This window comes from Chaetodon trifascialis, chromosome 12, assembly GCF_039877785.1.
Source record: "Chaetodon trifascialis isolate fChaTrf1 chromosome 12, fChaTrf1.hap1, whole genome shotgun sequence".
NCBI lineage: Eukaryota > Metazoa > Chordata > Actinopteri > Chaetodontiformes > Chaetodontidae > Chaetodon > Chaetodon trifascialis.
In genome coordinates, this window is record NC_092067.1 from 19,401,921 (window position 1) to 19,422,253 (window position 20,333).

Genomic DNA, 20,333 nt, shown 5'->3' on the forward strand with positions numbered 1-20,333 from the left:
TCTCACAGGATGCTGAGGAGGGGGTCAACGTCCTCCATTCTCAGTCATCTTTCACATGCTGCCTCCCTCTCTAGCTCCACTGGGAGGGTGGCGCTGGCAGAAAATGAGCTCAAGCAGCCATCCATCACTAGATTCATTATATGGAGGCGCGGGGGGGTGGGGGTGGGGGGGGGGTGGTTCTGATCTGACTCTGAGGTTCAGCGAGGACGCCTTGATCGATAATAGATCCTACAACACAAAACCGCTTTTTACATGCCGTAACATCTGCTGATGTCGCTAACATGTGGCAGTTTGATTGCCACAGATGTGACGCATATCTCCACAGAAAATGCTCAGTTTGTCTGCAGGGAGGTTTTCAGAACTGCTGCCTTCAGCAACAACTATGAAAAAAAATGTATGAACAGCATACAGTATACATAAAAGTACTGTTTGTTTTATGAGAACACGGCAAGAACATTCCTGCATTCAATAAAGTTCTCGTGTGAATTTCATTGTGAAGGCACACACACAACAGATCATCATCGCCAGGCTTCCAGATACCACACACACACACACGCATGCACGCAAACGCGCGCGCGCACACACGCACACACACTTTGATTGAGCTCGACCAGTACACAACCAGGGAGGGCCAAGACAAACTTTATGCGCAGAACAACCAGAAAACAAACATTTTCCTGAGTTGACCTCTTGACAACAACAGCTGGAGAGTCACAACATCTCTGCCCTTTCAATAAAAATAACTTCAAACTCACCGCTGACGTTTTCAGAGGAGTTCTCCAACACGTCCGCGCCTCTTCTGTCCGAGGACGCTCGAAAACACATCATCTTCAACGCGATCTCCCACTTTACTGAGCAAGTTAATACTAATACTAATACTAATACTAATACTAATACTAATTTAAGACTGCTAACAATAACAGTAAGGGCTAGCTGTTAGCATTCCTGCAAGGTGTGCTCACGAGAGTGACGCACTGACGTGACGTGACGTGACGTACCATGACAGAGTAAACCACTGATAAGGAACGGCCCCCTCGGACAGACCAACTTTGTTTTATAAGCAAATAAATGAATAAAGTAAAATTAATTGTTGACACTCACACTGAAATCAGAAACTCTTTTGGTGAACTGGATTACTGTTAAACTTGTTTGTTCAACAATATTAATTCAAGTGATTTCACATGCAGCAGTTTTCATGCGTGCCTCTCAGAGGTTTTTCATTCATTGAACTAATGTGCATCTTTTTGAACTCCCTGTTTGTTCTTCATATATGATGACTGCAGCCCTCAATAGCAAAGCATTTAACTTTCCAGTTTTGATAAAGCCATTTCTTGTGCGCCATCTGTAACATGAATAAATATATGCATGTTTTTTGTTCTGCTCTTTTATTTAATGCAATTAATGTCTTGCGAGCCAGGACACTTGTCTCATTAGCCATCCATGGATTTTCTGTGTGCAAAATTAAAGGCAGAAACTGTTTAGCATTTATCTCTTGAATTAGAGCTTTGTTCATTATTGAGTTATTTATTGATACTTTTAAACTGATCCTGACATGCAAAATGAGTAGAGACATATTTGTCTCCATTCATGCACATTTAACATATTTGCTCATTATGGTGTGAGGGTGTGTACTGATGATAATTTATGGTGAATTCACATTAAACTTTGCTGCATCCATTTCAGTGAGGGAGAGGGCACAATATATTCTCTTCCAGTCATGAATGAATCTGGACATCCATGTTCATTCCTATCCTTGTTTATTTAACTGCACAGTGTAATCATACCAGCAACAGAAGAGAAGGGACATTGCTTGGTTGCAGTGAGTGCGAGGACAATGATAGAGGTTATTGACAGTGCAGTGTTTGGTAAGAAGCTGTATATTTTAGAATGCAAACATTTCTGGGTTTACAAAATTTACAAAAAGTCGAGACAGACACGTGGCTTAGCGACTGAACTACCAGTACAGTTAGGAAAACAGAAATATGGTGGTTATAGACAGTCTTTCCCATCCTTTATCCAGATGTTTTTATGTCCATGATATCTCATGGTGTAGACTCATTTGCTGTTGGCGTCTGACTCCATTTTCCTCCGCAGTGGCCTGGCTCCTTGGACCAGTAAGCTGCCCAGCAGAGCCCCAGCTGCAGCCCCAACAGCTGATCTGGTACTCAACCCTGCAGCCACCCGGGAGGAGCCAGCAAGAGCACCAGCGGCAGCTCCTAGTGCAGCACCTCCAGCCCTCAGCCATGACGGAGTCCAGTCAGCCTCCACTTCCCACACTTTGTTTGCACTATAAACACCAGACTCAGGGTCTGTGCTGCTGATCAGGTGGTACTCACCGGGTTTAACAGTGTCTCCACAGTTGCTCAATGGCGCTGTGAATACCCATTTTTGTTGTTGGCCAAACTCCTCTATTAACCTCAGGTCTGTCACTGTTTTCCTGTGCTGGTTATCTTTGTCGAAGTGCACAGTGTTCATCTCATTCGTTCTATAGGTTTCTTTTTTCTGATAGTGCCTCTGCATCCCTTTGATTGTGGCTTTCAGCGCCTTCATTGTATCTTCATTTTCTCCCTTCAGCTGCTCAATTGTCTCTTTAAGCTCTTTTGCTTCTATTTTGTGATTCGTCATCATTTGTTCCAGCTCTTTATTTTTCCTCTCCAACTTTTTCTTCAAGGCTTCTGTCTCTCGCTCTTGTTCCTTCAGTGTTTCCTCTAGCAATTTCTTTTCCTGTTCACTGCTTTGCTTTGCAGCTTTAATCACATCATCTTTCACAGCACATGTCTCACTCAAGCTTAATATCATCCTGTTTTTCTCCATAATGACTTGTTTGAGCTGTTTGTTCTCCCTCTCAGCCTCCACTAATCTTCTGCAGATCTCGTCGTCATAGTCTTTATTTCTCCTCTCCTCTGTCTCCCTCTCCTTCTCCATAGTTGTCTTCAGAGCTTCAATCTGCTCATCTTTCTTTTCAGCTGTCCTGATCTTGTCCTCAACCATCCTCTCCTTCTCTTCAACTGTTTGCCTCAGGAGATCATTGGCTGTCCTTGCCCTTTTGAGCTGTCTTGCAATCTTTCTGGAGCTTTGATTCAGCTTCCTGGTGCTTTCTTGGAGTTTCATGAAACTGTGCAATAAGTGCTCAGTATCATTTCCCACCTCTGTTTCCTCAATCTTGGATAGCAGTTCTCTGACCTGAATGTCTCCACTTTCGTTTGAGTTATCAAAAACGTGATATCTATTTCCGCATTTGTCCACCAACAGCTGGAGGGCAGGCCATCTCTCAACATGCTCCTCAATGGGAGTGGCTCCCAGTTTGTCTCCCCAGGTGAACAGCACAATGGTTCGAGTCCAAACCCAAACACCAAGCAAGCTCAAGTGTTCCTGCACTTTCAACCAGTCGGTTTCGGTGAAGGACTCATCGCTGCGTACAACCACCAGGACAGCATTGGGAATGGGAGCACACAGAGATGCACTGTGGGTAATCTGCTGTTGCACCTCCCATGGAGTGTCCGATGAGCAGTATCTCCCATGCCAGCCAGGAGTGTCAACCACAGTGACTCGCTGTTTGTGAACATCTCCCTGTCTCTCAGTCCACTGTGCTGTTGAATGTCCAGCAGGAAAGACTTTATCACTAAGAATGATGTTTCCAGCCGAGCTCTTCCCAACCTGCTTCGGTCCCACAATGAGAATTTGAAGCACTGGGATCGGAGGTGATTCCCCTGGATTTAAAAAAAAAGAAGAAGAAAAGTTTAAGCAACCACATACATTTTTCTCTTGGAAAAAACTCATGTTTGCTCTATGAAAAACAACAATGGGGACATAAGGAATGGTTAGGACTGGTGAGGGATATCTGAAGGAGGAAAGCTTTGTTCTCAGAAACTTTGGTTATTTGATATTAATTGTGAAATAATTTTAGTTTTAAACTGTAATGTTGTTTTAAAATGTAATGTCAAGTTAAATCTGCAATAAGATTTTGGCCACACGGGGGGGCAGCAAAAATAAGTTGTGAACATAACATTGATGTTCTGTAATACCAACTTTTAAGTCAAGTCTCCACACCTGGGACATCTGGCTCTTTGGTGAAAACGTTTTTTGTGGCCAAAAGCTAAACAATGAGAGCTGTGAGAATCAACCGCAAGATTAAATTTGCAGGCAGAAAAACAAAACAATGATCTGAAAGAAGCTGAAAAGCTCTGGAAAGCCAAGGGGAACCGCAGAGTCAGGTGACGATTCTCTTTGGGTTTGCTACTATGAGTGATCCGGTGTCATTACACAAACATTTATTAAAGCAGCTTTAGGTGATGCTGTTGTGGAATTTGAAGGCCAGATGTGCAACCCACAACAGTCCAGAAATAGTCAAATTCAGCTGTCTGAGAAAAAGTGCTCAAAAGGATCTGCAGGAGTCAGGGTCCGAGATGCAAACACTTTATTGCCGCGGCAGCAAAGGGAGAGAAATCCAGAAACACACAGGGTGTACATCTGAAGAAGTCTCTGACCTACAATGGTCAGTGCTCTATCTTTTATACAGTTCTGCTGAAGGTATTCCCCGCCCTTGGGGCATCTTTTCTTTTTTCTAGGCTCTTCTATTTTTTTACACCATTAGGTACTTTTTGGCTGCTATCTCCTCTTTTCTCCTCTCTATTCCTCCAATTATACACCATTAGTTTTTGATTGTCATGGGCTCTGTTTTTTTAAAAATAACATCAAATTACATTTTATTATCATGATTGCATGTAAGCATAAGGACACATCACATAGAAAATGCTTCACAAACATAGTAAAGTATATTAAATCATCCCAAACCATTATTCGTTAACACACAGTAAATCATAGTTGTGATTATAAGACCATTTAGTTCTTTCATGATTATAACAAATGTTAAACATGGATTAAATACAGTAAGGTTATGTAAGGACACGCAGGGTTATATTAGGTCACAATCATCCTGGTCTGAAACTGGTCAGAACCGGCTAAAACACCTGCAAGGCCATGGAAAGCACCAAAGATTTATGGTCCAGGTGTCCTGCCCTCGCAATGTTGGCTGCATGGTGTCTTGCAGCTCATTATCGTCGCTGCACAGCAACCTCCCTTCTTATCTTTGCACTGGCATCTTGGCCTTTCATGTGCTCTTCCTTCACTTAAGCAAACAGCAATTATTTTTTACTATCATATCAGGCTTGCACAGAGCTACTCTTATCATATCAAACTTCATAGAGCTGCTACTATTGTTTACCATTAGCTTACAGTGTTACACTTGATTCTTCACATATCGATTCTTCACATATTAATTCTTCACGTATCAAATAGAAAAATTATACTACATCTCCCCCCTTTGTGACTGTAAAGTCACAGAGCCGGCTCAACCAAACTAGTATTAGTAGGGATCCCTAAACGACTTAATGAACAGCAATTCCTCATAAGTGAGCAATTCGTCATAAGAAGGAAGACACAGCAAACCGTTCCCAAAGACAGTGAGGCATAAATACATATACTCAGTAGTATTAAGTTTCCAGTCGTAACATGCAGTAGTAAGGCACTTTTGATAACTTCAAACTCATATATCATAGCAAACCAATATATCATATATCATAATAAATACAAAGAAACATGAGATGATTAAACTTCAGAGAAAGACTTAAATCACTTCTGCGTATTTCCCTTCTTAGTGAACAGCATCATAGACAATCATTTCAGTGGTTTATAACTTCAGTACAGACACTAGTGATTTTCAGCAGGATTGACATGATTAGAAGCATGGAAAAGTCTCTCAATCCACACGATTTAGGGGCTATCAGCACCTGGTGGATCAGGGGAAGGGGAGGTTGGAGAAAATGGATGGGAATCCGGGCTGGATGGGACAGGGGAGGTGATTGGAGGTGGAATGGGAGAGGCAGGTGGGGCTTGGGTGGATATAATCAGGTGCCTTGATCTCAAGGCCTCGAGCCGTTCCCCTAGCTCTTCAATACGCTCTTCTTGTCTGCGTATTTTGGCATCGCGGAGAACAATATAAGCTTGTTGCTGGTCATAAGCCTCCTGGAGCTTACAAAAAGCTTGTCGTTCAACATGATATTTTCTCAGGAAAGCATCCTTTGCCTGTAGGGCGGCATTTCTTTCAAGAACTGCCGCATGCTTTTCTCGGGACAGGGTATTTCTCTCCTGTATCCAGGCATCCTTTTCTGCTACAAAAAGCGCTTTCTCCCTTTCCCATTGTTCCTTCTCATGGCGATACAGCGCGGCATCAAGACGCATGCGCTGCCGTGATCGCTGAGTGAGAGCGTTACGGCGCTGTTGCATGAGGAAAGCACATTCTTGGGGTGTTTTATTCTCCAGGTATGGTCTGAAGTGCTCCATATCCATGAGGAGTGTAGCCGGATCAAGGAGACGGTTTGGAGTGGGGGCCACAATGTGGACAGGCGTGACCCCTTGTGTAGGTGTGGCCTCACCTCCAGCAGGAACATTGCTAGTTTGAGGCTCCAGGAGCAAAGACAATAGAGAAGTCGGTGGGTTTTGGGGTGTGACTGCAGCAGATGTACTAGCATAAGCATGCTCAGCAGGGTGTGACTGATCGGTGGTTGGCCCTTCAGCAACCTGAGGGCCAGACGCAGATTCTGCTCCGTTCATTGACATCAGCGGGGCTCGGGGACCACGAGGTGGAGCCATCCAATTGCCTCCTCGAGGGATAGGGGTAGCCGGCGAAGCAGGAACAGCCAGGTGTGAAGCATGTGGCACCTGCACTGGATCGCCAACTGCCGTCTGCATCCGCCCAGGAAATGGATAGGGTGGAGGAGGATGGAAGGGACCACTTGGACTCTGCAGATCACGCTGCCAGTTGGTACTCGGACGGTCAGACATCTCTGTCTTTGTAGAGCGATATGGAGAGGTTAGTGGACACATAAACCTTACTCTAGATGGTATCTATAATAATCCTCTTCCTTTGCTAGAACAGCTCTCTCTGTTTTGTCCACAAAGTAAAGTTTTTCTCCTACTTTAAAGGAACGTTGGCTCTTACATGCAAATAAATGTGGACCCCGTTTGAAAAGGCCATCACCTGCGCATACATAGTGTCGATTAAAAAGTTTCGATAGTTTCCTCACCCCCTTTCTCTTGTGCTTTTGTAAAAACATATGAGTACTAAAGAGTATAAGTGGACCACAATACAGGGAAACTATATTTACAATATTCTTTGTGGTGAGTGGTAATCGGTCAGGCGTTTCAGGAGTTACTAGATCAAAATCATATTTTAAAGTAAGTCGGGTACATTTTGCCGTGATGCCCAAAGGGAGATCATAACTCTTTTCTGTCCATGCCGTCATTAAGTCGTATTTCCCCACGTGAGGCTGCTTTCGAGCCTACGGCTAAAAGGCACTTTACAATCTGGCCTCTCTTTGTCTCAGCTTCTTCTGGCAAAGGTCTTGTGCTTAGGAATATTAGACACATCCCCATAACCAATATAGTCAAAGTTCTTAGTTTAGTTATCTGGAGACCAGTCTGGCTCTCTCTCCAACCAATGGAGGGAGCTGAGTGGGTCAAGTTCTGGTGGACATGTCTGTACTGATGTCCCCTCTCCTGTGCTGAATGGGGATCATGAAGTGCCCTCATCTCCTTCGCCTGCATCTTCCCCTGCACTATCTTCAGGAGTTTGTCTGGGTTGCAGTGAGCCACTACTTGCAGCGCTACTTGTTGAGTCTCTACTCTCACGCCTTCTCCTTTCTGCAAGTCTCTGTGATCGCCTCTCTCCTTGCGGTTCTGGTGTTCGCCTTTCCCCCTGAGGGGAAGCGCGGCTGTCCCTCTCTGGTTGTCTTAGGGCGGCGCCGCCGTCCCTGTCTTCCTGCCTTCCTGGTCCCTGCAGGGCGGCTGTGCCGTCCCTTTGCGCTTGCGTCGGATCTCTGGCTCTGCAGCAGTGATTTAAATGAAACCAAACTCTCTTACCCTCGACTTTTAGAGCAGTTGGGGTAGATAGGATAACCTTAAAGGGCCCCTCTCGTCTGGCTTCGTTCCACTTTCGTTTGAACACCTTCACGTAGACCCAGTCACCAGGCACAATCTTTCTCAGTGGCTCTGGGATGTCGGCGTTCCTCTCCTCCGAGACAGCTTTTATCTGTTGAAACACAGCTTTATGTATTTGTGTTAAGTGTCGCAAATAACAGGTTAGTTCTCTTTCACACTGCTCAAGTGGCGGCCCCTCATAGGGACCTCTGTAGAAGGGCACTGGCATCGGTCTTCCTGTTAGGGCCTCATGCGGCGTTAGATGTGTTAGTCGATTAGCTTGTGTGCGCATAGACATCAAGGTTAGAGGCAATGCATCCACCCAATTAAGCTTGTATTGGCTGTCTGCTATAATTTTTGCAAGCTTGGCTTTCAATGTTCCATTCGCTCTTTCCACTGCCCCCTGTGACTGTGGATGATACACACATCCAAACTTCTGCTTGATGCCCAGCATTTTTAAAGCCACCTTCATTGTTTCTGCTACAAATGCAGCCCCATTGTCTGAACTGATGGTGTCAGGAAAACCAAATCTCGGAAAAACGTCCTTGCACAAAAACTTTGCTGCTGCTCTAGCATCCGGGCCTTTAGTTGGAACAGCCTCTACCCATCTACTAAACCTGTCCACAACGACCAGAATGTATCTGAACCCTTTTACTCGTTGTGTCATATCAATGTAATCCATCATTAAATGTCGAAAAGGTCCCTCTGGTGGTGGAATGTGTGCAAGTGGCGCTGTGAACGATTTTCTGATGTTATATTGTGCACATACCTCACACTCCTGTAGTGTTCTGTCAACCATAGCCGCCAAAAACGGAGACCACCATACAGGCTGAAGTCGTCTCAGTACCTCCCCCCTTGCGCAATGGTCTTGACCATGCGCATCAAGAATAGCAACCTTAGTAAGGGAAGAAGGGAGAACAAAATGGCCACGTGGGCCACGCCATAGACCTGGTGTGTGACCTGTCTCACTGTTTTTGAATGCTCCTCTTTTTCGCCATACAGAATGTTCATAAGGGCCTGCTGCTGCTTGTGCTGCTATCAGAGATGTCAAGGTTGTGAGAGGCTCACAGTCTCCTGCTAACAAAATGGGTCCCATACAGGTAGATGTGGCTACACGCTTGGCAGCTTCATCTGCTAAATTATTGCCTTTAGCTATTAGAGTGTTTGTGGTTTGATGAGCTGCACATTTTATAATAGCAAGGGCTTTAGGATAATGTATTGCTTCCAAAAGATCTGAGATGGCTTGCCCATGAGTTACTGGTGTTCCATCTGCTCTGAGGAAGCCTCTCTGCTTCCAGATTATGCCATGAATGTGGCAAACTGCATATGCGTACTGTGAATCTGTGTAGACATTCAAAGTTTTTCCAGCCGCTAGGCGGCATGCTGCAGTCAAAGCTTTAATTTCTGCAAGTTGAGCAGAACAAGGTTGAGCACATTTCATAGTTTGTACCTCAGTAAATGTATCATCAGGATGCAACTGTATGATAGCATAACCAGCATGATTCCCTGCAGCATCTCTAAAACAGGAACCATCTACAAAAAAGGTAAGCTCTGCTGGTATTGGTTGATTATACAAATCTTGTCGTGGCTTCAAGAACACATCTGTCTTTTCAACACAGTCATGTGGTGTCCCGTCTGCAGGTGTCACCATCCTCGTGGCAGGATTTATTGTGTTGCAACGTTGAATAGTGAGTTCTGGGGCTGAGAGGATTACCTCATAGCCTGTCCTTCGAGCCTGTGTTAAGACAAATCTGGGACTTGTTATTAACGCATGTAATTGATGTGACGTGTACAAAATGGTTGGATGTCCCATTGTAATGGCTGATGCTTTCTGGAAGGCGAAAGCAGCTGCTGCTAGTCCCTGGTAACAGGGAGGCAGACCTGTTTCAATATTATCTAGCTTGGTGCTATAATATGCTAGTGGCTGCTTACCAGTAGGAGTTTCTTGCATCAGTACCGCACATGCATATCCTGCTTTTTCTGCAACATAGAGATGAAACACATTAGCATAGTTAGGATTGCCAAGTGCTGGGGCTTGCTGCATGTCCTGTTTAAGGGACTCAAAGGCTCCCTCAGCTTCTGGAGTCCACTGTAGTTCAGCTGAGCCATTTGTTTGGCCTGCAGCGCGAATTAAACCGCGCAGTGGAGCTGTTTTGATAGCATAATCACAGATCCATGGTCGACTGAAACCGGCCATCCCCAAGAAAGAGAGCATTTGTCCCACCGTTTGCGGTTTGGGAGCTTTTGTCACCGCCTCAATTTGTGAGGGTGCAATGGTTCGTTTGTTACCACAAAGTTGTCTGCCCAGGTATTCAACTTGTGATTGGCAGAACTGCAATTTATCTTTGCTTACCTTATGCCCCCCTTTTTCCAACGCCATCAGAACGGAAACTGAATCCCTGAGGCACTGTTTTTTAGAAGTGCTGCAAATTAACAAATCATCCATGTATTGTAACATAGTGCTTGTAAGCTCCAAATGTTGAAGATCATTAGCCAACACTCTGTTGAATATAGATGGGCTCTCAACATAGCCCTGTGCGAGACGTGTATAAGTGTATTGCTGTCCTTCAAAGGTAAAAGCAAAAAGATATTGTGAGTCTTGGTGCAGTGGTACACTAAAAAACGCTGAGCAGAGGTCAATAACCGTATACCAGCAAGCGTCATGTGGGATATTAGAAAGAATAGTATGTGGGTCTGGTACTACAGGTACTTCTGCCTCAACTATGGCATTTATAGGGCGTAGATCGTGCACTAAGCGATAATCATTAGAATTTGGTTTTTTAAGAGGAAGGATTGGCGTGTTACACGGACTTTTGGTTGGTTTTAATACTCCTGCTGCTATCAGGCCCTTAATAATAGGTTGTATTCCGGCTACTTGGTGGTCTTTCAGCGGATATTGCCTTTTGTACGGAAAGACGATTCCCTTTTTAACTTTGATCTGAACCGGTTGTGCTGACTTCACTAACCCTATATCTGTTTTACTTTGTGACCACAATCTGGGTGGAACTTGACTGAGCAGTGCTTTGTGTTCTTCTGAAAGTGGCATCAGCGCTGGGATCCTTTGGCTCAGTAATACTTGAACTCCTGTCCCTTCATCATAAGTCCGTATGGAGATTTTCAAATATTGTCCATTGAAGGAAGACTGTATTTGTGGGTTCTGAGTGGGCCTCCAGTCCGTCACCCGCAGAACATCTTTCATCATTGGTCCCAGGTGGTGTGACTCCTGTCCCCCAGCTATCATAAGAGTGACATGTGGAACAGAATTTAGCACCTGAAACCATCGATGCAATTCTGGTGGTAATAATACTGCTGCAGCTGCTCCTTGTGGGCCAACATACAGGTCTTGACACACCATGGAAAATATTCTGCCTGTGATCAGTTCTGTCCAGCACTCTTTGTAATCAGCATGTTGCTGTCTTTCATCAAACATTAGAGTGCAATGTAATGGCAGCTGTGGGTCATGTGCAGAGGGAAACTCTTTATGCACTAGGTCCTTCCATGCGTTCCACTGGTGCACCAATTCTGATTTAGCTGGCCATTGAATCCAATATACCATGGGCTGTATATAGGTTTGAGGTTTGTCATAGCCCAGTATTTCTGATAGTTCCAGAGCAGCCATCATATGGAAGGTGGGTTCTTTCATGAGCTCCAGCTCAAGCCCCTTGTGTGTGCAGGTAATAGTAGCCTTCAGTGGGCACAGAATGTCTCGTCCCAAAAGGTTGATGGGGGTATTTTCAGAATATAGCAAAGGGGCTGTTATTGTTTTGTTGCAGATTACCATGTGCACCGGTTGCGTTAAAGGAGTTATTTGTGCTGTCCCAGAGAAGCCTATGGTCTTGATGGACAGGCCTGAGAGAGGAAGAGAGGAGCCTTCACTACCAATACAAGAGTAGGTGGCTCCTGTATCCACCATGAAATCATATCTTTGATTTCGTATTATGACGTCGACAGTTGGCTCGTCTTGCGGTTGGGTGGATACAACCGGTGTCATGTACTTCCTCTCTGGCTCCTCCGGGCCCCCCTATTGTTGCCACTCTTTGGCTGGCCCTACCCAAGGGTTAACAGGGCAGTCACTGCGACGATGGCCTTTCTGGCCACATCCCCAACATTCGTCCGATGCAACATTTAGTTGAGTTTGTGATTGGGCACGCCTAGGCATTTGGGAGGCAAATCCTCTTCCTCTTCCTTGACGATACATGCCTCCTCTTTGCCCTGGCTGACCTCTGAAGGGCGGTGTTCTATTTGGTGGAGGCTGATTCACATAAACATTAACCGGAGGTGGAGGAGGAGCCTGTTGTGGTGGCTGCTGGAGGGCAGGCGGCGGCACAGGCACAGGCGTCTGCTGCACCTGGGGTGGGGCTGCTGGCTGAGGTGCCATCGGTTGTTGATGCGTAGTCACCGCTGCTGAAGGTGCTGGAGGTGGGTCTATGGTATACACCGGAGCTTGCACTCTGCTTTTCTCTTTCTTTTGTTTAGTGCTTAGTTCATTTAGTTGCAGCTGAGTGAGTTTACTAGCCAGGTGTTTAGTCACCTCCTCTTCTTTCTGCTTTTCTTTTCTTGTGTTTTCCACATGGTGTACAACGTGCTCAGAGAACAAAGGCCACTCCATCTTCATCAAGCCTACCACATTGTCTAAACGCTTTTGCACCTCTTGGGGCATGGCTTTTTTTACCATCACTTTAAACAGGCTTTTGGTGGTGTCATTAGCATTCCATGCTCCTCCTGTTTCCTCTCTCCATCTGTTTTGGAAGGTTCTCAGGAATTTGGCTGGACACTCATCATCCTTCAGTTTCTCTCCTTCCAGCTTTGAGGGATCCATTTTTTCAGGGAAGTGTTTTCTCACCTCCGTCCACACTGCTCCCCGATGTCCATTGAAACCAACACCATCGACCGTGTGCCCTATCACGGCTGCACGAAGTCGTGCTCCATGAAAAACTTCTTCCGTGGTTGACTTGCCTGCAACATACATGAGCAGCGCCTTTATGTCTCCCAATGCAAGGGTGACTCCAGCTGTGTTTTCTTCCAGGGCTGTAATCCATTTATTAGCCCCTTCATGTATGTCTGGCAATCTTCCTGCCAACCCAATCATATCGCAGAATGACCATGGCACATATTGTCGGATATTATTTTGGCCTTTTGTTACAAGGGGCATCTGGGAATAGGCTGATCTATTGTATGGGTCTCTCAATTGCTTTTTACTTCTGAGAGTCATGCCACCAGCCTGATGTGCCTCCATATTTTCTGGGCCTTCCAACGAGTCTGTGAAGGTCATCAGATCATCCTCTGGTTCATTGAGAAAGCATCGTGAGTAGTTATCCACTTCTTTTTCCTCAGTTCTTAACGTTCCTCTCAACTCCAGATTCATAGTTTGTGAGGGAGCTGGTAGCTCCGTCAGAGAGAAATGCTTATTTTCTCTTCTGAGTTGCATTATCTCTTGCTGAGTTTTCTGTAGCTTTTCCAAATGCCCTTGCAGTCTTCTTCTTTGTTCGTTTAGGGCAAATACTTCGTCCAGTTCTTGCTGCATTTCGTCTCTATTCGAGTTTCTGGATGCTTCAGAAGGCGGGGGGCTTGGTTTCTGTAAATGAGGCTGTGTTTTGTCCATTGAGAGGAAAGGATTACTGCTTTCCCACGAAGTAGGGTTGCTTTGGTGCCCCCTGCAGGTATCTCTGCATTTTTCTGGACCACATTCCTCTTCCAGCCCAAATGATGACTTTTTTAGGCTTGTGTGATGCTGTTGTTGTTCTTTCATATCTTCTGTATGGTGATTTCTTGATAGTTTTGCATAATCAGCTCTATCTCTCTCATCCTCCGTCTGTGGGGTGACTGTTACTCCATGTCTCTTGCTGGAGCACTCTCCCATACTGTCACATACTAATCTGACGGAGGATAAGCTTCCACCTGCCTTGCTGCACTCTCTCTCTTCTTCAGCAGTCGGGGGGTTCCAATTGATGGTAAATTTTCCTACTAATTCACCTTCTGTTTTTCTTTCTGCTCCCCGTATTGGGCATTGTTTAGCAGCTGCATAAGTCTTTTCGGGTGTGTATGGGGGCGGCAGTAATGTTTCCATTGGGGCAGAGGGCGTCACTGATTGTTCTGTTGGTCCCTCTTTTCTCTCTGTCATAGCAGGCATTTGCTTCACATCCATCAGGTGTTGTCTGGCTGTTTCTCTGAACCAGTTGAGCACTTCCCTCTCTCTGGCTCTCTTTCCTTCTCTGCTGTTGCTTGTGTCTTTAGCCTTGTAATGTTTAATGTTGGCTTCCACTTCACGACAGCAGGATGCTTCAAAAGTGCCCCTTTCAGGCCACTGTAATCTTCCTGATGTCCGCTTATGCCACTTTGTCATGCACTGCTTAATTTGTTTTGCGTAATCTGGATGCTGTCTTATTACCAGTTCCACTGGGGTTAACAGCCCCTCCCCTTTTGACATTTTAATTCCCATAAATCCCTGTTTTGCTCCTAACTCCTGTCTAGTGAGTTCAGGCTCTCCTTCCCCTTTTGTTCTTATCAGTACTATTATTTTTCCCGCAGTTACAGCTTGTTTAAGTCTGGGTGTTTTGGTGGGATCGTATCTCAGGTCTTCAGATCCGTCCGCGGCAGGGGTCTTTGTAATATACCCAAACTTTCCTGTTTCCCACTCTACCCTCCTGGGGACGATGCGTATCTCTAGTCGTGGATCTACTGCAGCCCTGTGTCTCCCTGCTATAGTCAAATTTTCAGGAATTCCTAAAAAAGGACGCAAAGGGAGAGTTATTGAAACAGTTGGATTATTACACAATACTTCCAGCAAAGTTGCCAAAGTGCGTGGTGTCCACAAACCTCGTATCACTCTTTCCCACGGTACTGAAGGAAACTCCTCTTTTGTTTGAGCCAAATTAATAATTCTCGTAATCAGCCACAACTTCAAATTGATTTCCTGTTCAGTTTGCCAATTTTCTACCCCTTCTTCATCAAAATAAGTACGTTCTAGCCAAAAGTGTGTTCTGATGCCACAAGTTTCAATATCTCCTGCGCTACTTATGTGCTCAGGCAGTAATATTTCTTCTTCACTATCACTATTTTCCCTTTGTGCATCCATTCACCTTTTATGATTATTATTCACACTCTTATATCATTAACTTACTACCTTCTGTCCACTCTATTATTTATTATTTATCTTTATATTTTTATTTTATCCAATCTTATTATGCTCTTATCATTATTTATTTATTATGCTTTAAGCAGCATTCAGGTCTTCCATTATTCTCCATATAACGCCGCTTAGAAAGAGTAAAAATCCTAGCAGCGTTAAAATCCCTAGACTAATATGTCCGATTAAGGACTGATGGGTTATTTGCTGCAGATTATCAATTTTTCCTCTCTTTTTTTACTCTCTCTCTTCTGGAGTAACTCAACTTTGAGGCCTCTGGTGTATGTGTTACTCCACGACTTTCCCTCCTGTGTGTGTGTCTCACCTACTCTCCTCCTACGCACGTGTGTATGTGTATGTGTGTGGGTGCGTGTCTGTACCTGCACCTGCACTCTTCTCTGTGTGTGTGTGTGTCAAAGACGAGTGTGAGAGGGGAAGACCAGCTCACCCCTCCTTTCGGCTCCGCTTACTTTTTCTTCTTCTCTTTAACCCTTTTTCCTCCGAAAATACCACTACGGTATTTTAAATCCTTATTCTCCTTTATTTTCTGTAACTCCTTTTTTTGTTCTTTTACTATTTTCTTCTTGTAATCACTCCCTAGTGATTTTGTGCACTTCTTTATCTCTCGCTTTTCCTAAGCGAGGTGACCACTCAAACAGGTGGTCGCTGCTTCATTCTGGGCAGCGGCGCGCTGGTCAATCAATCACCCATGCAGACCTCCCGTGGGAGCGGTATCCGTGTTGATGACCCACCGGTGTTGTCAAGCATTTACCCGTGCAGGCCTCTTCTAATTAATTTTCTCTTAATTAATGTAGGAGAGCGGTAGCCATAAATGTTGACTACGTCGACGGCCAGACAACCCACCCATGCAGACCCGACTAATCGTTAGACGGCGGTATTCATGGGCGTCTGACTAGACACATAAGAAAGACAACTGCGCCTGCTTTGACTTGGTATACTATAATCACACAGGCTTCCCTGCTACACACGATCCTCACTCTCATCTGTCTTCTGTCTCTGCGCGTTCAATACACTTCCTCAACATGAACGGCCTGCTTCTAGCCTTAAATCAACGTCTAAGGCGCTTTAATACCTCTTTAAAGCTTCGTTCACTCCTTTCCCGATCTGTGTTACACCTTTTCCCTTCCAAATACACTTCCTCAACATTGGAAAGGCGTTTATCAAGGAAACTGTCAACTTAATAAACCTTCTTACTACAGAGATCCGTGTCACACTCTATTTCTGAATATTCAGACTTATCTCTCCCAGGGACGTTTACTCTGTTCTTTCTAGTCGTCCCTATTCAATACCAGCCAAACTAGTCCTCCAGCAAATACCAGTGTTGCAATCAACCAGCATGCAATACATATATTAAATATGATTCTTTCACACTCTCCCCATTCATTCATGTCCGCACCATGGTTTCTGCTGAAGCACTGAGACAGACACAGACATATATGCAGACATAAAGTTTAAGCAGACAGACAAAGCCCCTCGGCTGCCCCCTGCAGTTCATTGAAAGTTCAGTAATTTCTGAAATTTAGGTTAGGTTCGGTAGAGGTGGATCATCAGAGAATCACACCAATCACCTGGGCGGACCACCCCCGTCACCCAGACACTCTCTTCTAATTTGCAGAAGTAAATGCTCTGCTTACCTTTAAATTTCGTGGGCCCGAGTGTCTGGTGGCAGAGTGTAGCCGCCTCTGGCGCTGGGGACCTCCTTGTCCTTGTCCTCTCCTGGCTGGCTCGCCACTGATATGTTGTGGAATTTGAAGGCCAGATGTGCAACCCACAACAGTCCAGAAATAGTCAAATTCAGCTGTCTGAGAAAAAGTGCTCAAAAGGATCTGCAGGAGTCAGGGTCCGAGATGCAAACACTTTATTGCCGCGGCAGCAAAGGGAGAGAAATCCAGAAACACACAGGGTGTACATCTGAAGAAGTCTCTGACCTACAATGGTCAGTGCTCTATCTTTTATACAGTTCTGCTGAAGGTATTCCCCGCCCTTGGGGCATCTTTTCTTTTTTCTAGGCTCTTCTATTTTTTTACACCATTAGGTACTTTTTGGCTGCTATCTCCTCTTTTCTCCTCTCTATTCCTCCAATTATACACCATTAGTTTTTGATTGTCATGGGCTCTGTTTTTTTAAAAATAACATCAAATTACATTTTATTATCATGATTGCATGTAAGCATAAGGACACATCACATAGAAAATGCTTCACAAACATAGTAAAGTATATTAAATCATCCCAAACCATTATTCGTTAACACACAGTAAATCATAGTTGTGATTATAAGACCATTTAGTTCTTTCATGATTATAACAAATGTTAAACATGGATTAAATACAGTAAGGTTATGTAAGGACACGCAGGGTTATATTAGGTCACAATCATCCTGGTCTGAAACTGGTCAGAACCGGCTAAAACACCTGCAAGGCCATGGAAAGCACCAAAGATTTATGGTCCAGGTGTCCTGCCCTCGCAATGTTGGCTGCATGGTGTCTTGCAGCTCATTATCGTCGCTGCACAGCAACCTCCCTTCTTATCTTTGCACTGGCATCTTGGCCTTTCATGTGCTCTTCCTTCACTTAAGCAAACAGCAATTATTTTTTACTATCATATCAGGCTTGCACAGAGCTACTCTTATCATATCAAACTTCATAGAGCTGCTACTATTGTTTACCATTAGCTTACAGTGTTACACTTGATTCTTCACATATCGATTCTTCACATATTAATTCTTCACGTATCAAATAGAAAAATTATACTACAATGCTTACCTATTAGAGATCTGAGCGAACTTCTGGCCATCTGCACATTCCTTCGCCTCAGCAACGCTCTCTCTTTTGCCTTCCTTTCCCTCTCAGTTATTCCACAGACTTCACTTGTTGTCACATAGCCAACTCCCCCTGCCTTTATGTTTCCTGCAACCACAGCATCAATCTTCTCTGAAAGTTCTGCAAGCTGAGTATTATCATCTTTCCCCCAAATGCTTGTGTCTAAAAGGTGGTACCTATGTCCACACCGCTCCAAAACTGCTTTCAGAAACGTGCATCTTGAAATGAAACCCTGCACAGACAACCCTCTCAGTCTCTCACATCGTGTGAATATTACTATTGTGTTCCTCCACACTGTGTCATGAAGCAGCTCAAGAGGTCCCTCTACTGTCCACTCCCTTCCTCTGTGAGAGCTGATGGGTATGACCATGAGGTAGGCATGAGGTCCTGGTGGACACATGGCCATGCAGACTGACATGTTGTCCTTCACTAGACCAGGGTCTTGGACAGAGTAGTGGATCCACCTCTCAGGGCTGTTGACTACGACAACTTGACGGCCATCATCAAGAACACCTTGTCTCCTAACACACATCTTCACGTCTCTGCTGGTGTCAAACATCTGCCGTCCGAGGATGGCGTTTCCTGTCAAACTCTTCTCCAGCCAGTCGTGCCCCAAGAGGACGATCCTCAGCTCCTGAAGGTGGTGTTTGTCCCCTAGCAGCGGCAGACAAGATTATTCAGCAGCAATGCAAATATGCTTAAATATTTTTGGGAATAAGATATTTTCCAGAGAACTTCGAAGGACCTGTCCTCTCAAGATCTCAAGACTGTTTCTGGACCTTGGAAACAGCACTCAATGACAAACATGCTGTGGTATAATTGAAAGCTACAGAATAGACTGTTCTGTTGTTTGTTGAAGGTCCAGAATGAACTTTCAGTCTCAACTTGTAGGACAACATGGTTGCGTACTTTACATTTACTATTCCATGACAACTGAACAAACTCCACCTGCTGACAAAGACTTTTTTCTACTAAATGGACCTTGCTGGGAGATTTTTTTTTCAGGTCTGTGCTCTTAATAGTTCTTCCTTGATCACCATACACATATATTATACAATTGTCAAGAAACACAATGCTAGTATTTATACTAGCATACTATTCATACATAATAATTTAGGCTAAGTGCAAATGTAATTCAGGAGCTTACCTTTCCGTGTCATTGCTCTGCAGCCCATCAAAATCCTCTCTTCCATCTTTTTTTGTTAAATATTTTTTCAATGCTGATATTTGTGTTACATTTGAAATCAGTGTTTAAACCAAACACAACAGAGTGACATGTCATCCTGGGCTTTAATGTTTGACTCCGCTTTCTGACAAGTGGTCAAAGTGCAGCCAACACAGCCAGTCCTATCACCTGTCCTCTGAGGATAACTATCACATGCAGTTATCACATGCGGCGAACACGTTTGTAACAGTGTAATTACACTAAAACCTCCTTCACTGGACAAAAACATCCACTAACACGTGCCAACATCTGGCTTTTGTCTTCAAGGTACAATCCGCGTTCATTCCTGGGTAAAAAAACCTGCAGTATTCACAGGTATTTATCAGCACCAGCTCCTATTGGCACTATGGAAACACCAGACCTGGGTGGACTTGCTATATTTGTCCCTTTTCTGACCTGATTATGATGCATGTTGAGGTTAACGATGTTGGCATATACATATTGCCTGATATCAGTAAAACCTGCCATTATTGGCAGTTTCCATCTCATCATCATCATCTCATAAAAGATATAAAAAGTAACCAGCACAATGTTGTCATTGGCCTCCATGCTGCTTTCTACTGCTCCCAATTTTCTACCACAAAAAACTCATCTACTAGCAAGGGGAAAGGAGTCAGTCGCCTATGTTTAGTGGGTTTACCCACATTTAAATACCCTGCATCCATTCTATTTTTGGTGTAAAAGTGGTTAAAGTTACCACCATATTTAATGCCAGGGTATGAGTTCAGTTCAGTGAGGTCCTTTAAGGTACAGCTGTCTGAGTCAGTCCAGACGGCCTGGAAGCTTTCCCAGAAAATCCCAGGTTCTGAGGAGACAGGGTGACAGAAGGCAAGAGGCCACACAGCCTGGTATTATGAGAGGGTTTTACTGCTCCTTAGGTCGGCTTAGTGGCTGCTGAGGAGAAGTCGCAGCCACATTTATACATCACTCAACTTTCAAGGACAACAAAACCACAAGCTGATGTGGACGCCGCACCGAGGACATCCATGTATACAGAAACACACCTGCATGAAGCCACGTTTTCAAACTGCATTTGCCTGATACTTCTGTGTACTTTACATGCAGATAAACACACACACACACACAGAAACTTCCATCTATGCTCATTAAGGATAGATTTTAAAATGTGATTCTCTCGCCAGTATTTCCACTAAGCTGCTGTACA

General features: G+C 44.5%; 1 protein-coding gene across 1 annotated transcript; it reads right to left on the reverse strand.

Annotated features, from left to right (window-relative positions):
• Positions 1-1,742: 1,742 nt before the first annotated feature.
• On the reverse strand, positions 1,743-18,209 carry LOC139340503 (GTPase IMAP family member 4-like). Its single transcript, XM_070976352.1, has 2 exons — positions 17,887-18,209; positions 1,743-3,710 (listed from the first exon to the last, which is right to left on the reverse strand). The coding sequence occupies exons 1-2, from the start codon at positions 17,915-17,917 to the stop codon at positions 2,056-2,058; spliced, it is 1,686 nt and encodes a 561-aa protein (XP_070832453.1). The 5' UTR covers positions 17,918-18,209; the 3' UTR covers positions 1,743-2,055.
• Between the last annotated feature and the right edge of the window lie 2,124 nt (positions 18,210-20,333).

What these genes read in the sequence shown, in the direction of transcription:
- LOC139340503 (XM_070976352.1), bottom strand. Translation starts at nt 17,917, where the DNA reads ATGGCCAGAAGTTCGCTCAGATCTCTAATAG. An exon ending in TTCGCTCAGATCTCTAATAG is followed by an intron (nt 3,711 to 17,886) that starts GTAAGCATTGTA and finishes TTTTAAATCCAG; the next exon opens with GGGAATCACCTCCGATCCCA.